The sequence below is a fragment of the Erythrolamprus reginae genome, chromosome Z, assembly GCF_031021105.1.
Source record: "Erythrolamprus reginae isolate rEryReg1 chromosome Z, rEryReg1.hap1, whole genome shotgun sequence".
NCBI classification, from domain to species: Eukaryota; Metazoa; Chordata; class Lepidosauria; order Squamata; family Dipsadidae; genus Erythrolamprus; species Erythrolamprus reginae.
Window position 1 is genome coordinate 124739187 of NC_091963.1, and position 19713 is coordinate 124758899.

Genomic DNA, 19713 nt, shown 5'->3' on the forward strand with positions numbered 1-19713 from the left:
GACTTTGGCCAGATTCAGCCTGGATCTTCTTATGTTCTGGCTCTTTTTGTGTTGTATCTGTATCCAGTAGAGGGAAGCTCCCTGAGGGCTGAAGTCCATACATGGATCTGAGGGCTTCATAGTATCATTTAACATTGTTTCTATCAGCAGACTTCTGAATTTCATCTGTTTTTGTAATCAACCAGGAGTCTTGCATCTTGCAAAGTTTGCTCTGTACAATCTTGTGAGTGCTGCTGAAGGCATTTTTCTTAGCTGTTGATGACAGGTGATTTTGATAAGAATGATGAAAGCAGTGCTATTCAGCAAGTAGGCCCTTGATCCTGTCATCATTTTCGTCAAACCAGTCCTGCTGTTTCCTGTGTGAAGATCCTAGAACCTTTAGTGCAGAAGAGTGCACAATGTCCCGAAAGTGTTTCCAGTTTTTCTCAGCACTTCCCTCTATTTCTTTTTTTATTTCTGATAATAATATACTGAATGCAATATATCATTACAGTTTTAAGGAATAATAATTGTATTACTTTCTTCAGAACAAGAAATAAATGAAAAAGAAACCGGTAAGTGTGTTTTTAAAATATATATTCTATAATATAAAATTGTCCTGCAATATACCTCTCAGTATGTTAATAAGAACAACTTTCTAATTTAAAAGGTTTAAGGAAGAAATAAACAAACAGACCCATAAAAATGTTATAACAAGAATTTCAAATATTTGGTTTGCTGGAATAATAATAAATGTATTATTTTGTAACTTTAAAGGTTTGTAGAAAAAAAACCCTCTATACAGTGATCCCCCGATCATTGCGACGGTTCCATTCCAGGACCCCCCGCAACGAGCGGGTTTTCGCGAAGTAGCGCTGCGGAAGTAAAAACACCATCTGCGCATGCGCAGATGGTGTCTTTACTTCCGCAGCGCTAGCGAGGAGCCGAAGATTGGGGGCGGCGCGGCTGTTTTAAAACATCGCCGCCGGCATGGGGGGCTTGCCAGCACCCCCCATGCCGGCGGCGAAGTTTTAAAACAGCCACGCCGCTTCCCAACTGAGTCCCGAAGACAAACGTCAAAGGCGAACTTCCGCGTTTGTCTTCGGGACTCATTGGGAAGCTGCGCGGCTGTTTTAAAACGTCGCCACCGGCATGGGGGGCTTCCTAGCAGCCCCCCAAACCCGGGTTGGGGGTCCGGGGGGTGCTGGAAAGCCCCCCCAGGCCGGCTCCGATCATTTTAAAACAGGCACGCCGTTCTCCGCTGACTCCTGGCGAACTTCCCCGCTTTAGGAGTCAGCGGAGAAGCGGCGCGCCTGTTTTAAAACGATCGGAGCCGGCCTGGGGGTGCTTTCCAGCAACCCCCGAGCCCAGGTTGGGGTTCGGGGGTTGCTGGAAAGCCCCCCCAGGCCGGCTCCGATCATTTTAAAACAGGCGCGCCGTTCTCCGCTGACTCCTGGCAAACTTCCCCGCTTTAGGAGTCAGCGGAGAACGGTGCGCCTGTTTTAAAACGATCGGAGCCGGCCTGGGGGGGCTTTTCAGCAACCCCCGAGCCCGGGTTGGGGGCTCGGGGGTTGCTGGAAAGCCCCCACAGGCCGGCTCCGATTGTTTTAAAACAGGCGCGCCGTTCTCCGCTGACTCCTGGTGAACTTCCCCGCTTTAGGAGTCAGCGGAGAACGGCGCGCCTGTTTTAAAACGATCGGAGCCGGCCTGGGGGGGCTTTTCAGCAACCCCCGAGCCCGGGTTGGGGGCTCGGGGGTTGCTGGAAAGCCCCCACAGGCCGGCTCCGATTGTTTTAAAACAGGCGCGCCGTTCTCCGCTGACTCCTGGCGAACTTCCCCGCTTTAGGAGTCAGCGGAGAACGGCGCGCCTGTTTTAAAACGATCGGAGCCAGCCTGGGGGGGGCTTTTCAGCAACCCCCGAGCCCGGGTTGGGGGCTCGGGGGTTGCTGGAAAGCCCCCCCAGGCCGGCTCCGATCGTTTTAAAACAGGCGCGCCGTTCTCCGCTGACTCCTGGCGAACTTCCCGGGCGAAGGGCGAAGGGCGGGCGAGCGGCGAAGGGCGGGCGAACGGTGGGTGGCCGGGCGAAGGGCGGGCAAGCGGTGAATGGCGGGTGGCCGGGCGAACGGCGGGCGAGCGGGTGCTGGGGGGGCTTCGCCCTCCCGCCAGCAAGAGGGGGAAGACCCAGGGAAGCTGCCCAGCAGCTGATCTGCCCAGCGCCATCTACGCATGTGTGCCCATAGAAAAAAGGGCACGCATGCGCAGATGGTGTTTTGACTTCCGGGTTGAAAAATCGCAATTTAGCCTGTTCGCAATGGTCGGGGACGCAATAACCGGGGGATCACTGTATTTTTTTAATTTCAGCAATCTGATTGGCATTCTCTGAACCAGATTGCTATTCTTTCTGGAAGATATGGATGGCTAGAGAGAGAGATGAAAGGTGATAGATAGATAATAATAGATGATTTAATGTTATGAAAAAAAATAATGCTGCTATGGTAACTGTAGCAGCTAAGATTGCTGGAGGTTGTATATGTGTTGAAGATTCTTGGAGAGAAATCTGCCAGATAGGCAAAAGAATATCTTCCATATCTCAGGACTGGCCTGAATTTACAGAGGAGGGATTTAGGACCCAAGAATAATGAATAATCACTATAACTTATATGAGTTCAGACAGGGCCACCATCAGGAATTTTGGGGCCCCATACAGCCTAAGTGTCTGCCCCCCCCCCCACCATTTTAAAACTATTTTAAGTCGCCAAGCCACTCCATCCCCCGGGGATCATTTCCCGCTTCACGCCAAGCGAGGCGGTCCCACAGGCCAGTGTTTCCCAACCTTGGCAACTTGAAGATATCTGGACTTTAACTCCCAGAATTCCCCAGCCAGCAAATTCTGGCTGGGGAATTCTGGGAGTTGAAGTCCAGATATCTTCAAGTTGTCAAGGTTGGGAAGCACTGCCATAGGCTATTTCAGGAACTGGGTTAAGCCGATTGTGTGGACTCATCCAGGAGAAAGAAAGAAGCGGGAGTGACAAGGGAAAGAAAGATCCTCCTGGCATCGGTCAGGCAGAGCGAGGCTTATTTACGGCTTCTTGGCACTTCTCCCTTATTGTTGACAAAACCATGTGCTTTCTAGCGAGGGGAGGGGGAGGGGGATCCCACACCCGGCAGCCACCGGTGAGGAGCTGGAAAGGACGAGGGGAGAGAAAAAGCAGGGTACCAGCAGTCGGGCGGGTGTCTTGAGGGGGCACTCCCATCTGGAAGGAAGGGAAGAAAGGTGAGGGCGAGCTATGAAGGAAGGAGGGAGGGTGGAAGGAAGGAAGGAAGGAAAGAATGGTAAAAGGGGCGATCAAGAGAGGAATGGGTGAATGAATGGACGGAGGGTGGGGAGGAAGGAAGGAAAGAGGGAAGGGACAGGAACAGAGGAAGGGTGCAAAGAAAGCAAGGAAAGGTGTGAAAGGGGAGAGTAAGAGAGGAAGGAGTGAAAGAAGGGAGGGAGGGAGGAAAGAAGGGAGGAAGGAGAAGGAAAGCAAGAAATGGAGGGAGGGAAGGAAAGAAAGAAAGAAAGAAAGAAAGAAAGAAAGAAAGGGGGAAGGGACAGGAACAGAGGAAGGAAGGAAGGAAACTTATGAAAGGGGAGAGTAAGAGAGGAAGGACTGAAGGGAGGGAGGGAGGGAAGAAGGTAGGAAGGAGAAAGAAAAGAAGAAATAGAGGAAGGGTAGGTAAAAGAGAGAAAGAAAAAGAGCAAGAAAGAGAAAGAAAGAAAGAAAGAGAATGAAAGAGATACAAAAAGAGAGAGGGGGAATGAAAGAAATGGAAGGAGGGAAGGAAGGAGAGAAAGAAAGAGGAAGAAAGAAAGCAAGAGAAAGAAAAAAGAATGAAAGAGCAAGAGAGAAAGAGAGAAAGAAAGAAAAAGAAATGAAAGAAAAAAAGAGGAAAGAAAGAGAATGAAAGAGAAATAAAAAGAGAGGGGGAATGAAAGAAATGGAAAGAGGGAAGGAAGGAGAGAAAGCAAGAGAAAGAAAGAAAGATAAAGAAAAAAGAATGAAAGAGCAAGAGAGAAATAGAGAAAGAAAGAAAAAGCAACGAAAGAAATTGTGATTTTTACTAGGCAGAGCGGCTGAGCCCGCCTCCTCGAAAAGACTACAACTCCCAAGAGACACCGGGAGGGAAGTGTGGGCGAAGGGGGTGGGCGCCCGCTGAGTTGGTCGTGGGAATAGTAGAATGAAAAGGCAGCCAAGTCGGCAAAATAAAGGCGAGTGAGGGAGGGAAGGGAATGTCGGGAGGGAATGGCTCACTGCTTTTCCACCCAGCCAGCCCCTTCCCACTGAGACGAGGGGGGTCATGCAACTGCGGCCCCCCCTAATTGTTCAATTTCGCCGGGCCCGTGACACCACTCCCAGTAGTACTGGTCTATCGGCGGCCCTGAGTTCAGATATTCAAACAAAGCTCAGGAAGAAAAATAATTTTGGGGTCCAGAAATAGTTATTGGTTATTCTAACTCGGTAATCCTAAATTATATTTGGAAGGATGAAACTCTTTCCTCGGCAACAGCTGATCGTCCGCTGCCTTTTCTCCCTTGCCCAAAGGGCCCTAGCTCTTAGCCCCAGCCCTTTGGTCACAAAAATCCAAATTCAGCCACAGCCATTTGGCCGCATGGGACACATCGCCACCATCCAATCAGAACAGTTGTTACAAAATGCTACTTTTGGAAGGAAAGAATGGGACAGTTTGCTCTTTCATACACAAACACACATATTGAATAATAGAGATGGAAGGGACCTCGGTGGCCATCTAGTCTGACTCCCTTCTCATTCAGGACACTTACAGAATGATAGAGAGGGAAGGGACCTTGGTGGCCATCTAGTCTGAAACCCTTCTAATTCAGGAGACTTACAGAATGATAGAGAGGGAAGGGACTGCAGTGGCCATCTAGTCTGACCCCCTCTTCTCATTCAGGAGACTTACAGAATGATAGAGAGGGAAGGGATCTCAGTGGCCATCTAGCCTGACTCCCCTTCTCATTTAGGAGACTTACAGAATGATACAGAGGGAAGGGACCTTTGTGGCCATCTAGTCTGACCCCCCTTCTCATTCAGGAGACTTACAGAATGATAGAGAGGGAAGGGACCGCAGTGGCCTTCTAGTCTGACCCCCTTCTCATTCAGGAGACTTACAGAATGATAGAGAGGGAAGGGATAGAGAGGGAAGGTGGCCATCTAGTCTGACCCCCCTTCTTGTTCAGGAGACTTACAGAAGGATAGAGAGGGAAGGGGCCACAATGGCCATCTAGTCTGATCCCCCTTCTCATTCAGAAGACTTACAGAATGATAGAGAGGGAAGGGACCTCAGTGGCCATCTAGTTTGACCCCCCCCTTCTCATTCAGGAGACTTACAGAATGATAGAGAGGGAAGGGACCTTGGTGGCCATCGAGTCTGACCCCCCTTCTCATTTAGGAGACTTACAGAATGATAGAGAGGGAAGGGACCTCAGTGGCCATCTAGTCTGACCTCCCCTTCTCATTCAGGAGACTTACAGAATAATAGAGAGGGAAGGGACCTCGGTTCCCATCTAGTCTGACCCCCTTCTCATTCAGGAGACTTACAGAAAGATAGAGAGACAAGGGGCCACAATGGCCTTCTAGTCTGACCCACCTTCTCATTCAGGAGACTTACAGAATGATAGAGAGGGAAGGGACCTCAGTGGCCATCTAGTCTGACCTCCCTTCTCATTAAGGAGACTTACAGAATGATAGAGAGGGAAGGGACCTCAGTCGCCATCTAGTCTGACCCCCAGCTCAAGCAGGAGAATGGAGGGGACCGCACAGGCCATCTAGTCTGACCCCCAGCTCAACCAAGATAATGAAATAGAATGACAGAGATGGAGGGGACCTTAGAGGCCATCTAGCCTGAACCCCAGCTCAAGGAGGAGAATGAAACAGAATGATAGAGAGAGAGGAGACCTCAGGGACCATCTAGTCCAACCCTCTTCGCAAGCAGGAGAATTGGTCTTCCGGTCAAATTCTTAGGCTGCCAAATTTGCTGGTGGAACTTCTTGCCTCATATAAGCTAATCCTTTAAAAGCTAATTTGGGAACCCAATCAGAGCAGTCCTCTCAAAAGAAGGTTGGGAGAGACTGCTAGGTAGCAAAGGACAGAAGTGAAGGCTGGTTGCTGTCTGGGGCCTCTTTATGACCTGCTCCTCCTGGTAATCTTTGGAATGTTTACGATGCATGGAGCATTTATGACAAAAGAAAGTGTCAAGACAGGCAAAAATTTGGAGGACCCAGACGTTGGGGTATGGGGCCACCCCTGCCCTCCACCCATACACATTTAACAGGAGTTGGAAGGGACCTTGGTGGTCATTTAGCAGCCCAAGAATTTGACCGGAAGACCAATTCTCCTGCTTGCGAAGAGGGTTGGACTAGATGGTCTCTGAGGTCTTCTCTCTCTCTATCATTCTGTTTCATTCCACTGCTTGAGCTGGGGGTCAGACTAGATGGCCTCTGAGGTCCCCTCCATCTCTGTCATTCTATTTCATTCTCCTGCTTGAGCTGGGGGTCAGACTAGATGGCCTCTGCGGTCCCCTCCATTCTCCTGCTTGAGCTGGGGGTCAGACTAGATGGCCACTGAGGTCCCTTCCATCTCTATCATTCTGTAAGTCCCTTGAATGAGAAGGTGGGGTCAGACTAGATGCCCACCGAGGTCCCTTCCCTCTCTATCATTCTGTAAGTCTCCTGAATGAGAAGGTGGGTCAGACTAGATGGCCACCAAGGTCCCTTCCCTCTCTATCATTCTGTAAGTCTCCTGAATGAGAAGGTGGGTCAGACTAGATGGCCACCAAGGTCCCTTCCCTCTCTATTATTCTGTAAGTCTCCTGAATGAGAAGGGGGTCAGACTAGATGGCCACCGATGTCCCTTCCCTCTCTATCATTCTGTAAGTCTCCTGAATGAGAAGGGGGGTCAGACTAGATGGCCCCTTCCCTCTCTATTATTCTGTAAGTCTCCTGAATGAGAAGATGGGTCAGGTCAGACTAGATGGCCACCGAGGCCCCTTCCCTCTCTATCATTCTGTAAGTCTCCTGAATGAGAAGGGGGGTCAGACTAGATGGTCACTGCGGTCCCTTCCCTCTTTATCGTTCTGTAAGTCTCCTGAATGAGAAGGGGGGGTCAGATTAGATGGCCACTGCGGTCCCTTCCCTCTGTATCATTCTGTAAGTCTCCTGAATGAGAAGGGGGTCAGACTAGATGGCCATCAAGGTCCCTTCCGTCTCTATCATTCAATGTGTATGTTTGTGTATGAAAGAGCAAACTGTCCCATTCTTTCCTTCCAAAAGTAGCATTTTATAACAACTGTTCTGATTGGATGGTGGCGATGTGTCCCATGTGGCCAAAAGGCTGTGGCTGAATTTGGATTTGTGTGACCAAAGGGCTGGGGCTAAGAGCTAGGGCCCTTTGGGTGAGGGAGAGAAGGCAGCGGCCGATCAGCTGCTGCGGAGGAAAGACCTTCATCCAACTGGCAGAGGCTAAATCTCCTAAACCCATATAGGATAAAGAATAACATTATTCTTTCTGATAACATAAGATGTTTTAGCACATCAGGAAGCCATCTGTGCTGGTACTAGCATATTTATTTTTGTCTTTAAGTATAAAATGAGGCTATCCAAGAGGCAAAGTAGCAGAATGGATCCTTTTCTTATGTTGGGGAAAGTAAGGTTTTGATTCACCATTTGTACATGTATACTACTCTAAATATAGTATATCTAAGACTGCAGTATAGGAAAGTTTTATAAACTTATACTTTTGTCTGATAACATTTCTGTTCTTTTCAGAAAGAAATCATGAAGAATATGCAATTGGTAAGATAGGAATATTTTCCTTCGATATATGTGGATAGGATTGGGTTTTGTAGCTGTAAAACTATAATGTAGGTTTTTAAAACATAAAGGTATAATTCATATTGCTGAGAAACCATAACCTTAGAAACATTTTGTATCACTCTCAGACATTTTAAGAACTTAGAACAGACAAGAAATTTGTAGAGAAAAACACAATAAAAACAAAGTTACTGATTATAAATAAAACAAGAAAAAAGTAATCATTTAATTTAGGCTTTTGGAAAAAATTGAGAGGGCAAATTAGAGAAAAACACACATTGTGTTAAATTACTACTTTTCTTGAGGTTTATTAACTTTGTGACACAGGAACCAACGGATCTAAGTTATGGCTTATTTCACTGAAGTTAATATTATATTTCCACTTCCATTCAATCCAAACAAACATAAATTGTATGTTTTTTATGTGCACTTTCAAACATTTTTTCTTTCAAATTTCACCATCTTGAAAAATTAGGCATTTATTGAGGATTACCAGAATTAAACCAATGCATTCCAAAAAGTTCCTCAATGGATGAATGGATAAAAATACTGATAGCAAAAGCAGAAATGACTAAATTAAAGTACCGTAAGAGAAAATAAGACATCCAAATTCATTTCTAGTTGGAAAGCTTTTCTGGATTTTGTGCTTGAGATGGCAAAAAAGAAAGAAAGAAACTTTGACTTTGGGTTTTGATGGTTAGATAAATACAGTATGTTACAGAAATGGATGGTACATATAAAGTATGTAAAAGTAAAAACTTGAAGTTTATGTCTTATTTTACAATGCTAAAATTTCCTTTTTCTTTTTTACCTACACTTCTCTTACTTACTTCCCTTCCCCATTTTCACACTATTTTTATTTGTATATTATAATTTAATAAGTTTAATAAAATTATTAAAAGCACACAATGCATTCTTAAAATTGTATTCATTTGTATAAAAGTACCAGCTCTAATAAACATAATATTTATTATAGAAACAGAGAAAAAAATGTCTGAAGCAAGTAAGTGTCCTTTTAAATGATGAATAATCATAGTATGCTTGGTGAATTCACCAAATATGAACATGGGTCCATACATGTGCAAGTTATGAGTTCTAGCATTACTAATACTCTTGGAAAGTGAGAAAAAGTAATCATATTGTGAAGAAAAATAAAGGGTACAATCAAAACATAACAGTAAAATATTATACGAAGATAGCTTAAAACCATAGATGGGTTTCTTTAATTTTATCTCCTACATTCATAATACCAAAGATGTTCTGCAAATAGCATCAATTCCAATTAAGAGTAACATAATTTCTATTAATTTGATAGACATCTGGTACTGGAGACCATAAAGAGAGCCCCTGGGTTAAGATGGCAATTGAGTTTATAAAGTTCAATATCATGTGACTATATCATTTAGCAATGGTAACTACAGCAGTCCTCATTGTCATTAATTAAATGAAGATTGTGGGTCACTAGGCAATGGACCTCATGTGAACAGGACTTGTGACTTCTTACAAAGTCAATGGGAGATCTGTGAGGAAGTTGCAAATCCCAGGCACAACAAATCCCAGGCAGTTTGCAAGCAGGGCAATGGGTGGATAAGTACTACACATTTCCAATCTGGAGGGTATTAAATAATATTCCTTTTTTTATATAAAAATATTCCTTTCAATCCTTGTTAAAAATGCTATATGGTCAGGATTGCTTATTTGTTTTATAAATGGGATAGTCTTATTTGAGACATTAAATTATTTTATTAATTTATATCAATGATTTATTATAGTAATTCAAACTATTGTTTTATAGATGTTAATGAGATTCAGGAGCTTCAAGGTAGGAGGAGATACAATATATACATATGGACTAAATGCTAACTTGAGGGATAAGAAGCAATAGAGATAATATCATGGCATTTTATACATATTGAATAATTCATTTTCTTAATTTATTTCAAGTTTAGTTCAAATAACTTTACTGTACAATTACTGCATGAATTAGCCATGGTGGCGCTGTGGTGAGAATGTAGTACTGCAAGCTATTTCTGCTAACTGCTGACTGCCTGCAATTTGGCAGTTCAAGTCACACCAGGCTCAAGTTTGATTCAGTCTTCCATCCTTCCAAGGTGGGTAAAATATGGACCCAGATTGCTGCAAGCAATATGCTGACTCTGCAAACCACTTAGAGAGGACTGTAAAGCACTGCAAAGCAGTATATACCATATTTTTCGCTCTATAAGACGCACCTGCTGATAAGACGCACCTGCTGATAAGACGCACCTAGATTTTAGAGGAGGAAAATAGAAAAAAAATATTTTGAGCCAAAAAAGATATAACGATATTTATATACAGGATACTAGTAAGAAGGACTATAAAAAATTTAAATATTTTAAATAATATTTAAGACAAAATAACAATTGGCTCAACAATTCAGGCTTATAGTCTCTCAGATTTATTTTAAAATAGGCAGAGGGTCGAGGGGGGAAAAACCTCAATGGTGAAGCTGTGCCCCAAATGTACCCCAGCACTTCTACATGACACCCAAAGGACAAGGGGCTAAGTGTGCAAAAATTGATCCAACCTCGCAGCAGCAGCAGCAGTCGGGATTTGGAAAAAAGAACTCAAAGACTCAAAGGCTTCCGCTCCCTTGCAGCCTCTCACCTCTTGATGCCTTTATCCATGAGGCTGAGCTCCCCGGGAGTTGCGCAGACCTCAGCCATGCCTCCGCCTCCGCTAAGCGACCTCTTCCCCAGCCCTGAACCGTGGCGATTGCCGCCCTCCGCTTTGAACCCCACCCACCCGGTCCTCCTCTTCACCTTCCCAGCGGCTGCGAAATGGAGGCGCTGCGTTTGCCAGATAGACGCGGACGGTCCGGGGGCGGAAAAGAGGAAAAAAACGGCTTAAAAAGTTCAGCAAGTGATTCGCATTTGTGGATGCGTGACACGAAAAGAGTTAAAAGTTATGAGCAAGGGACCGCCTGCCGGTCTTTTCAGCTGTACCTGCGAACACACCTCATGTACTTGCCTTTTTAAATATTACAAATAAAAAACCCGGTCAGCCAAAGCAATTCCAGACCATTATTTTTTTAAAGATGTGAACCCGAAATGGTCGGTGATTGGCTATTTTTATTGGGGGGGAGGGAGGCTATTTTTATTGGGGGGGAGGAAGAAACTACCCTCTGCTCCAGCGCCTCCCCCCCCTCCCTGCCTGCATCTTCGCTCCATAAGACGGGGCTGATTTTTCATCCTACTTTGGGAGGAAAAAAACTGTGTCTTATGGAGCGAAAAATACGGTAAGCCTAAATATTATTGCTATATATAACTTGCAGGATGGACTGAGGTGACTATGACAAGTCTTAGTCCAGTTGTATGGGGCAAATTTGAACTTGCAATGTCTGATGAAGTGGAAAACCTGTTTAATGAACCTGTGTCCCTTTTGGCTGGTTTCAGCCAGTAAGGAAGTGGCACGAGGCTGGATCCAGGTGGTTCTCAATGCTTCTTTAAGAGAGGGACACTTTCCACCTCCATTAAAGGAGGTGGTTTTATGACCTCTTCTCAAGAAGCCTTCTCTGGATCCAGTTATTTTAAACAACTACCATTCTGTCCCGAACCTTACATTTTTAGGGAAGGTTGTTGAGAAGGTAGTGGCGCTCCAGCTCCTGCAGTCCTTGGATGAAGTGATTATCTAAATTCTTATCAGTATGGTTTCAGCCCCAGTTACAACACTGAAACTGCTTTGGTTACTCTGATGGATGATCTCAGGTGGGCTTTTGCTACCAATAGACCATGTTATCCTTCTTCGCCAACTGGAAGGGCTGGGAGTGGAGGACACCATTCTGTGCAGGTTCTCCTCCTACCTCTCTGGTTGGTTGCAGTCAGTGTGAGTGGAGGGACATAGGGTATCTCCTAGGCCTCTTCTTTGCGGGTTGCCTCAGTGGTCAGTTCTTCTCCCCTACTGTTTAATATAAGTACATAAGAAGACCCATGCTGAATCGGGCCAAACTTAGGTCATGCTTGATTCTGAAGAAGATGAACCAGGCCCCTCAGGATACCCTGGGCCAGGGGGGCTGCCAGAGGAAGCTGAGATTAAGAGTGAGGCAGACAGTGACTGGGGAGAGCCAGAGGGGGATGATGTGACAATGGGAGATTGGTCTCTGTCAGATAGTGAGGAAGACATATTAGTGGAAGATACATGGATTAACCCACGCTTTTGAAGAATGGCTAGAAGGCGAGAGGAGATCCAGAGTAAAAGGTATTAATCCACAGCCTTAACTCTTTGAGTGTGATGTCACTTCCAGGCTATATAAAGGAAGGTGTATGGGTAATGGGGGCATGGACTTTCAATGCTTGTTACATAGAAAAGCCGAGAAACTGTAGCAAGCCTGAAAAGAAATGCTAAAAATCATGGTCTCTGTCTCCCAAGAGGCCATTCTATTCTGTTTTCTGTGTTAGAAAAAGTTTGCGGTGAGCTTCTATGTTTCAATTTATAAGAAGAGAGTTATCTTGGAATGTGACAAGGATTTAGTTTTGGCGCGCTTCCTAGATCCAGAGTCAAGGCTGGTTTCTTAATGAGATAGAATGTTTGGTTCATTCTACTTAAACTCTGCACTGCAATTATATACTTTGCTTGATTGAAAATAAAGAGTTAATTTTATTACCAAGAAGTGATTTTCTGGGAATTGGAATTTATCAGAGGCCTGAGAGCAGAACAGAACCCAAGGGAATCCTGCCTGCCTCAACCAACATAGAGGTGGCACTTGGACATCCATACCTATCTACATGAAATATCTACATGAAATCCCTGGGTGATATCACCCATTGGCATGGGGTGAGTTTCCATCAGTTCACTGATGATACTCACCTGTACCTTTCCACTCTGTGCCAATTCAGTGAAGCAGTCAAAGTGATGTGCTGGTGCCTGGAGGCTGTGAGGGTCTGGATGGATATCAACAGGCTCAAGCTCAACCCTGACAAGACTGAGTGGTTGTGGGTTTTGTCTCCCAAACACAATCCCATCTGTTCATCCATCACTCTGGGGGGAGGGAAATTTAGACCCCTCTAAATTTTGGGTCCACAACTTGGAAGTACTCCTAGATTCACAGCTGAGGTTAAAGCAACATCTCTTGGCTATGACTAGGGGGACTTTTGCACAGGTTTGCCTGGTGCATGGGTTGCGGGCCTGTTTGGACAGGGAGTCACTTCTCACAGTCAGTCACTCATGCCCTCATCATTCCTGAAATGCGGTCTACTTGGGGCTACACTTGAAGAATGTTTAGAGACTTCAATTAATCCAGCATGCAGCCACGTGAACCATGTTGGGTATACAGTCACTGAGACATGTGAGGCAGACGACAGTCCCATAGATAATTTATCTAGGCCCTCAGCAGTCAGGATTCAGGCCTGGCTACAGCACAGAAACTGCTTTGGTTGCATTGTTCGATGATCTCTGGCGGGTCCAGGACAGGGGTTTATCCTCTGTTCTGGTGCTTCTTGACCTCTCAGTGGCTTTTGATACCATCGACCATGGTATCCTTCTGCGCCGGCTGGAGGGGTTGGGAGTGGGAGGCACTGTACTCCAGTGGTTCTTCTCCTACCTCTCCGGTCAGTCACAGTCAGTGTTAGTGAGGGGTCAGAGGTCGATCTCTAGCCTTCTCCCTTGTGGGGTGCCTCAGGGGTTTGTCCTCTCCCCCCTGCTATTTAACATCTACATGAAACCACTGGGCTAGATCAATCAAGGGCATGGGGTGAGGTATCATCAGTATGCGGATGATACCCAGTTGTACATCTCCAGCCCATGTCCAGTAAATGAAGCAGTGGATGTGATGTGCCAGTGCCTGGAAGCTGTTAGGGTCTGGATGGGTGTCACAGACTCAAATTCAACCCTGATAAGATGGAGTGGCTGTGGGTTTTGCCTCCCAGGGACAATTCCATCTGTCCATCCATCACCCTGGGGAGGAATCATTGACTCCCTCAGAGAGGATCCGCAACTTGGGCATCCACCTCGATCCACAGCTCACATTAGAGAAACATATTTCGGCTGTGGCGAGGGGGGCGTTTGCCCAGGTTCACCTGGTGCATCAGTTGCGGCCTTATTTGGACTAGGAGTCAATGCTCACAGTCACTCATGCCCTCATCACCTTGAGACTCGACTACTGTAATGCTCTCTACATGGGGCTACCTTTGAAAAGTGTTCGGAAACTTCAGATCGTGCAGAATGTAGCAGCGAGAGCAATCATGGGCTTCCCTAAATATGCCCATGATACATCAACACTCCGCAGTCTGCATTGGTTGCTGATCAGGGTTGGTTATGACCTATAAAGCCCTTCATGGCATTGGACCAGAATATCTCCAGGACTGCCTTGTGCCGCACGAATCCCAGCGACCAGTTAGGTCCCGCAGAGTTGGCCTTCTCTGGGTCCCATCGACTAAACAATGTCATTTGGCGGGACCCAGGGGAAGAGCCTTCTCTTTGGTGGGACCCTCTGGAACCAGCTCCCCTCAGAAATCAGTATCTCCCCCACCCTCCTCGCCTTTCGTAAGCTCCTTAAAACCCACCTCTGTCGTCAGGCATGGGGGAATTGAGATATTCCTTTCCCTCCAGGCCTATACAATTTATGCATGGTATGTTTGTGTGTATGTTTGGTTTTTTAAATAAGGGTTTTTAGTTATTTTAAATGTTAGATTTGTCATATGCTGTTTTATTATTGTTGTTAGCTGCTCTGAGTCTACAGAGAGGGGTGGCATATAAATAAATAAATAAATAAATAAATAAATAAATAAATAAATAAATAAATAAATAAATACCTAGGTACACCCATATCAGTCCAGCACTCCATGAACTACACTGGTTGCCAATTGGTCTCTGAATGCAATTCAAGCTGTTGGTTATCATCTATAAAACCCTACATGGCAATAGACCAAATTATCTATGGGACTGTCATCTGCCTCACACGTCCCAGTGACTGTTTAAGTTGCACAGAGTAAGCCTTCTCCAGGTACATCAGCCAAACAATGCCGACTGGTGGGTCCATGAGGAAGAGCCTTCTCTTTTGCAGCCCCAGTCCTCTGGAACCAACTCCTCCCAACTCCATCCCTACTCTCCTCAACTTTCAAAAGTAGTTAAAAACACATCTATAGCCTGGGTCTATGAGCAATAGTTTTCGCTCCAGCCAGTAGTATGAATGATGATTGTGTTTAAACTGGGTTTTTATTTTTATTAACTTTTTAAACTGTTTTGCACTGTTTTTTATCCGTTTATATTTTTATCCTTGTAAGCCACCCCGAGTCTGCAAGGAGAAGGGCAGCCTACAAATCTGATAGATAGATAGATAGATAGATAGATAGATAGATAGATAGATAGATGATAGATAGATAGATAGATAGATAGATAGATAGATAGATAGATAGATAGACTTTATGCTGCACTTCTTTCAAAAATATAATCACTGTTGATACCTTTCTATTCCAGAACGATTCACCACATCATTAGGTAAGTTGGAGTACCTTTGATAAAACATTTATAATTATTGATTTCTACATAATTAAATACAGCTTTATTAAATAAAAAAATTAAAATAGTAATCCTTAGAAAAGGAGGAAAGGTGAATTAAAAAGTGAAAAGGTTAAAAAATAAAAGGATATGTAAAAAAAGGAGCGTGGAAAAAGGCTTTCAACTTTTTTGCACATACAATATACAATATAATCAAGTAACCTCTTAATTTAAATTAAATATAGCACAACCAATATCTAACTCCAAATTTAACAACATATTTATTATTTTATTATTTGGATTTGTATGCCGCCCCTCTCCGAAGACTCGGGGTGATACGTAATCTTATGAACTTAATTCATTCCATGACGAGGTTCATAAGTAGAAATGTTCATAAGATGAAACAATCTTTCCCATAGGAATCAATATAAAAGCAAATAATGCGTGCAAACCCTTTAGGAAAATCCAAACTTTAAGGCTTAAAAAAAAGTGACGGGCGAACAAAGTGAATACTGCCCCAAATTGCTCCCAAAATCACCTCTCCAAAAGCTTCCTAAACCACCCCAAATCACTCCTAAAATCACCTCTCCAAAGGCTTCCTATGCACCAAATTGCTCCCAAAATCACATCTCCAAAAGCTTCCTATGCTGTTAGTACAAGGTACATGGTTGTTTGGGTTTGCCATTGTAAACTACCTATTGTAGTCTTTTGTACTATCACTTAAAATATTTTGGCTGGTTCGCCATAAGAGGGCACCAGTACTCCTTCCCTCAATGATGCTTTAACGCTCATTCACTTTTGCTTTGCCTTGAGGGGAGGAGTGTATTTGCTTAGTGCTTATTATATTGGATGGCTTAGTGCTTGTTATGGATTGTTTCTATTTTGTGTATATGTAAATAGTACTTATTAAGCATAATTAAGTCTGTGTCTTTTTTTCTTTGGCTTTACCACACTCTGTTAAGATTCTCTGCTCAGTGTATGTCAAAGGTCTCATAGCCTAGCTATACCGAGACATACCAACATTGGTTATGGGCCCAGTGGCAGAGTAATTGTGGTTTGTTAATGTGTGGTTTATTTTAGCCAGCATTGTATCACAGTTAGTATTTTTGCTGTAAGTATTATTGAAGAAGAAACAAGAAGAGAAAAATAGCAACGTTCCAGTCCTCTAAAAATTTCTCCATTGCTCATATGGATGGAAGCAACTACAGCACATGGGCTGAAAAATGCACTATGTTGTTGCAATGTGAGGGACTGTGGGATATTGTTGCTGAACCCCCCAATTTGGATGACTTGGATCCTAAGGTTGAGGAGGATGCCAAGAAGGTAAAGGACTTTAACCGGGACAACTTGAAAGCTCGCAGTTTGATTGGACTTACGCTTGCAGACCAGCAATTAACTCACATAGGTGGTGAGAGCTCAGCTGCCAAGTGTTGGGACATTTTGTGACAGAGATATGTGCAGGACAGTGTTGGAGCACATATAAAAGTGTCCAGAGATGAACTTATTGTTCATCTGAGGTTCCTGGGTGTTTATTGGAAGAAGAGAATCTTTGGAGAGACCGTTTGCAGTTTAAAGAAGAAAAGTCTCAGCAAAAGACTTTTGTGGCTAAAACATTTCTGTTAGGCTACATATGTAAACAAAAAGGTCATATCGCAAGGTTTTGTCAACAGAAGAAGAAATCTGGTGATAGCTTTATGACTACCAGAAATGTAAAACAAACCAGGAACATTAAAAGTGGTTTGTGGGTTGTTGATAGTGGGTCGATGCATTGTTTAGTCAATGATAAGAAATGTTTTGAGAAGCTAAATGCCAGTAGGAAAAGTATTTCTTTAGCTAACGGCTGGAAAATTAATGCTTCTGGGGAAGGGAATGCACACTGTTTATTTCTTAAAGGAACAGTATTCTATTTATATATTCCTCAAGCAAGGTATAATCTGCTGTTTGTAAATATTCTAACTAAATTGGGTTACACTGTTTTATTTAAAAATGAACATTGCATTATTGAGAAAGAGGGGTGTAAATTTGTTGCTGAATTTAAAGATGGTTTATATGTAATTAATGTAGAGAAACAAGCAAAATCAAATGCCATGTTTAGCAATGTAAAATCTCATGATAATTGTATTCATCTTATGCATAGAAAAATGAGGCATTTGAACTTTCAATTGGTGAAAAGGACGATTGGGCTTGTTGATGGTATCAAACTTAAACCATGTTCTAGATATGTAGATTGTAATATTTGCCTTGAAGAGAAAAGCAAGGTTACCCCTGCAAACCATTATGGAGGGTTTGAAACTAAAGCTATCTTGGAGCTAGTGTTTATTGATGTAATAGGTCCAATGAGAGTAACTAGCTATGATGGTTCACGGTTTATTCTGAGCATTGTGGATCATTATTCTAGGTTTGGCTTTGTGTATGCAATGAAGACAAAGGCAGATACCTATCGGTTGTTTAGTGACTGGCTGAAATTTGTGGAAAGAAAAATGAATAAGAAGGTTATTAGTGTGGTCTCTGATAATGGAACAGAATTCACGAGCAAGAGGTTTGTTGGTTTGTTGAAGGATTGTGGAATAGAACACAGGCTGTCAGCGCCTTATAGGCCACAGCATAATGCATTTGTTGAGAGGAGAGGCCAGACCTTACAGGCCATGATGAGAACCATGATTAGGGATTCTGGTTTGTCAGGACAGGTGTGGTCTGAGGCACTACTATGTGCAAATGTGGTCTTGAACAATGTAGTTCACTCAACTACTGGAGAAATACCATTTATTAGGTGGTATGGTAGGAAGCCTGACTTGAGCGATCTTCATGTATTTGGAGCACCAGCAAGGGTGCATATTCCATCTCAGGTTAGAAGGAAAGGGCAACATAGAGCAAAGTTGTTGTATTTTGTTGGTTATCATAATAACCACAGATCTTTTAAGTTCTGGGATAAGAATACTGGTGTTTGCAGGCACAGTGCAAGTGCCAAGTTCCTAGAACATACAGGATGGAATAGGGTAGTACATTGTGAGGGGACAAGTAAAGAAGTTATTGTTCAGTCTCCTTTGTTTGTAGAGAAGGAGGAAAGCTGCAAAGTTAGAGATGAGTCTGATGGGTCAGGTAGTGAGGAGTTATTGGCTGAGGAAACTCCTGGTATAAGTGAAAGTGCTCCAGTAGTGGATGTTAGGAATGAAGTGAAGGAAGAGCCAGTGCCAAGTGCTAGCGATGTTGTTGTTCCAAGAAGAGGTTCTAGCATTAGGAATGAGCCGGATAGGTACAAGGCTTTAGTAGCTTGTGCAGGTGTGGAACCATCACATTATGGAGAACTTAAAATGTTTCCAGATAAAGAGAAGAGGCATTGGCATGATGCTATGAGAAAAGAGTTAGCTGCCATGAAGGAGTTGGATGTTTATGAAGAAGTACAGTTACCTCCTTGAGAGCATATGGTGGGATCTCGTTGGGTCTATAAAGTTAAGACTGAGTCCAGTGGTGCTCTGAAGTATAAGACTAGATTAGTAGTGCTTTTTTAGTAGGGTTTTTCCTGGATGGAGGGTGACTATGATGAAGTATTTGCTCCAAGTTTGAGAGCGGCAACTCTGAGGACAGCATTAGTGTGGGCTGTGAAGCACAAATATTGTGTGTACCACGTTGATGTGGAAACGGCATATCTGCACACGCCATTGCAGCATAAAATTTTTATGATAATTCTGCCTGGTGTCAAGCATGACAAGGGGCAGTGTTGGAAGCTTAAGAAAAGCTTGTATGGATTTCCACCCTACTGTATATGTATTATATGTATTTATACACATAATCTCTGATTTTTCCCTATTGACCAATCCTGATTCCTGTTTAAACTCTTGCAAAATATTTCTTACACCTTTAATCATCTCCATCGGGGTCTGGGTCAGTATAATTGCATCATCTGCAAATAGGTTTAATTTCATTTCTAAATCCCCTATTTATTATCCTACCCAAGTCTTATCTTGTCTTATCTTATTAGCTAATATCTCTATTGCTATTACAAATAACATTGGAGATAAAGGGCATCCCTGCTTGGTACCGTTTTGAATTTTAATTCTGTTTGTTCTTTGTCCATTCACTCTTACATATGCTTCATTCCCATTATAAATCTCTTTTATAGTTGCGCAAAATTTGTCCACCATATTTAATTCTTTACATAATTTATATTATAAAGTTAACTGTGGAAAGTTGTGTTTTAAAAATTTTTTAAATGTATTTCCCATTCATTTCATTCCTTTTGTTTCTTTCATTATACCAATATATCATTTCTGCTTTAATAAATCATAATCTATATATCTTCCACTGTCGTTCTTAGTGTAATGATCTTCCCTAAGCTATAGGTTCCACTGCCAAGCCCACTGTAATTATTTTCCCTATTCTATGTGTCAC

General features: G+C 43.5%; 1 protein-coding gene across 1 annotated transcript in view; it reads left to right on the top strand.

Annotated features, from left to right (window-relative positions):
- LOC139175864 (erythroid membrane-associated protein-like) overlaps window positions 1-19713 on the top strand; it is a 54948-nt gene that overhangs the window by 24813 nt on the left and 10422 nt on the right. Inside the window, exons 3-7 of the mRNA XM_070767210.1 lie at window positions 528-554; window positions 7807-7833; window positions 8828-8854; window positions 9647-9673; window positions 15304-15324. Coding sequence (XP_070623311.1) covers window positions 8842-8854; window positions 9647-9673; window positions 15304-15324 — 61 coding nt within the window. The 5' untranslated portion in view covers window positions 528-554; window positions 7807-7833; window positions 8828-8841. The remainder of the gene's footprint in view (window positions 1-527; window positions 555-7806; window positions 7834-8827; window positions 8855-9646; window positions 9674-15303; window positions 15325-19713) is intronic.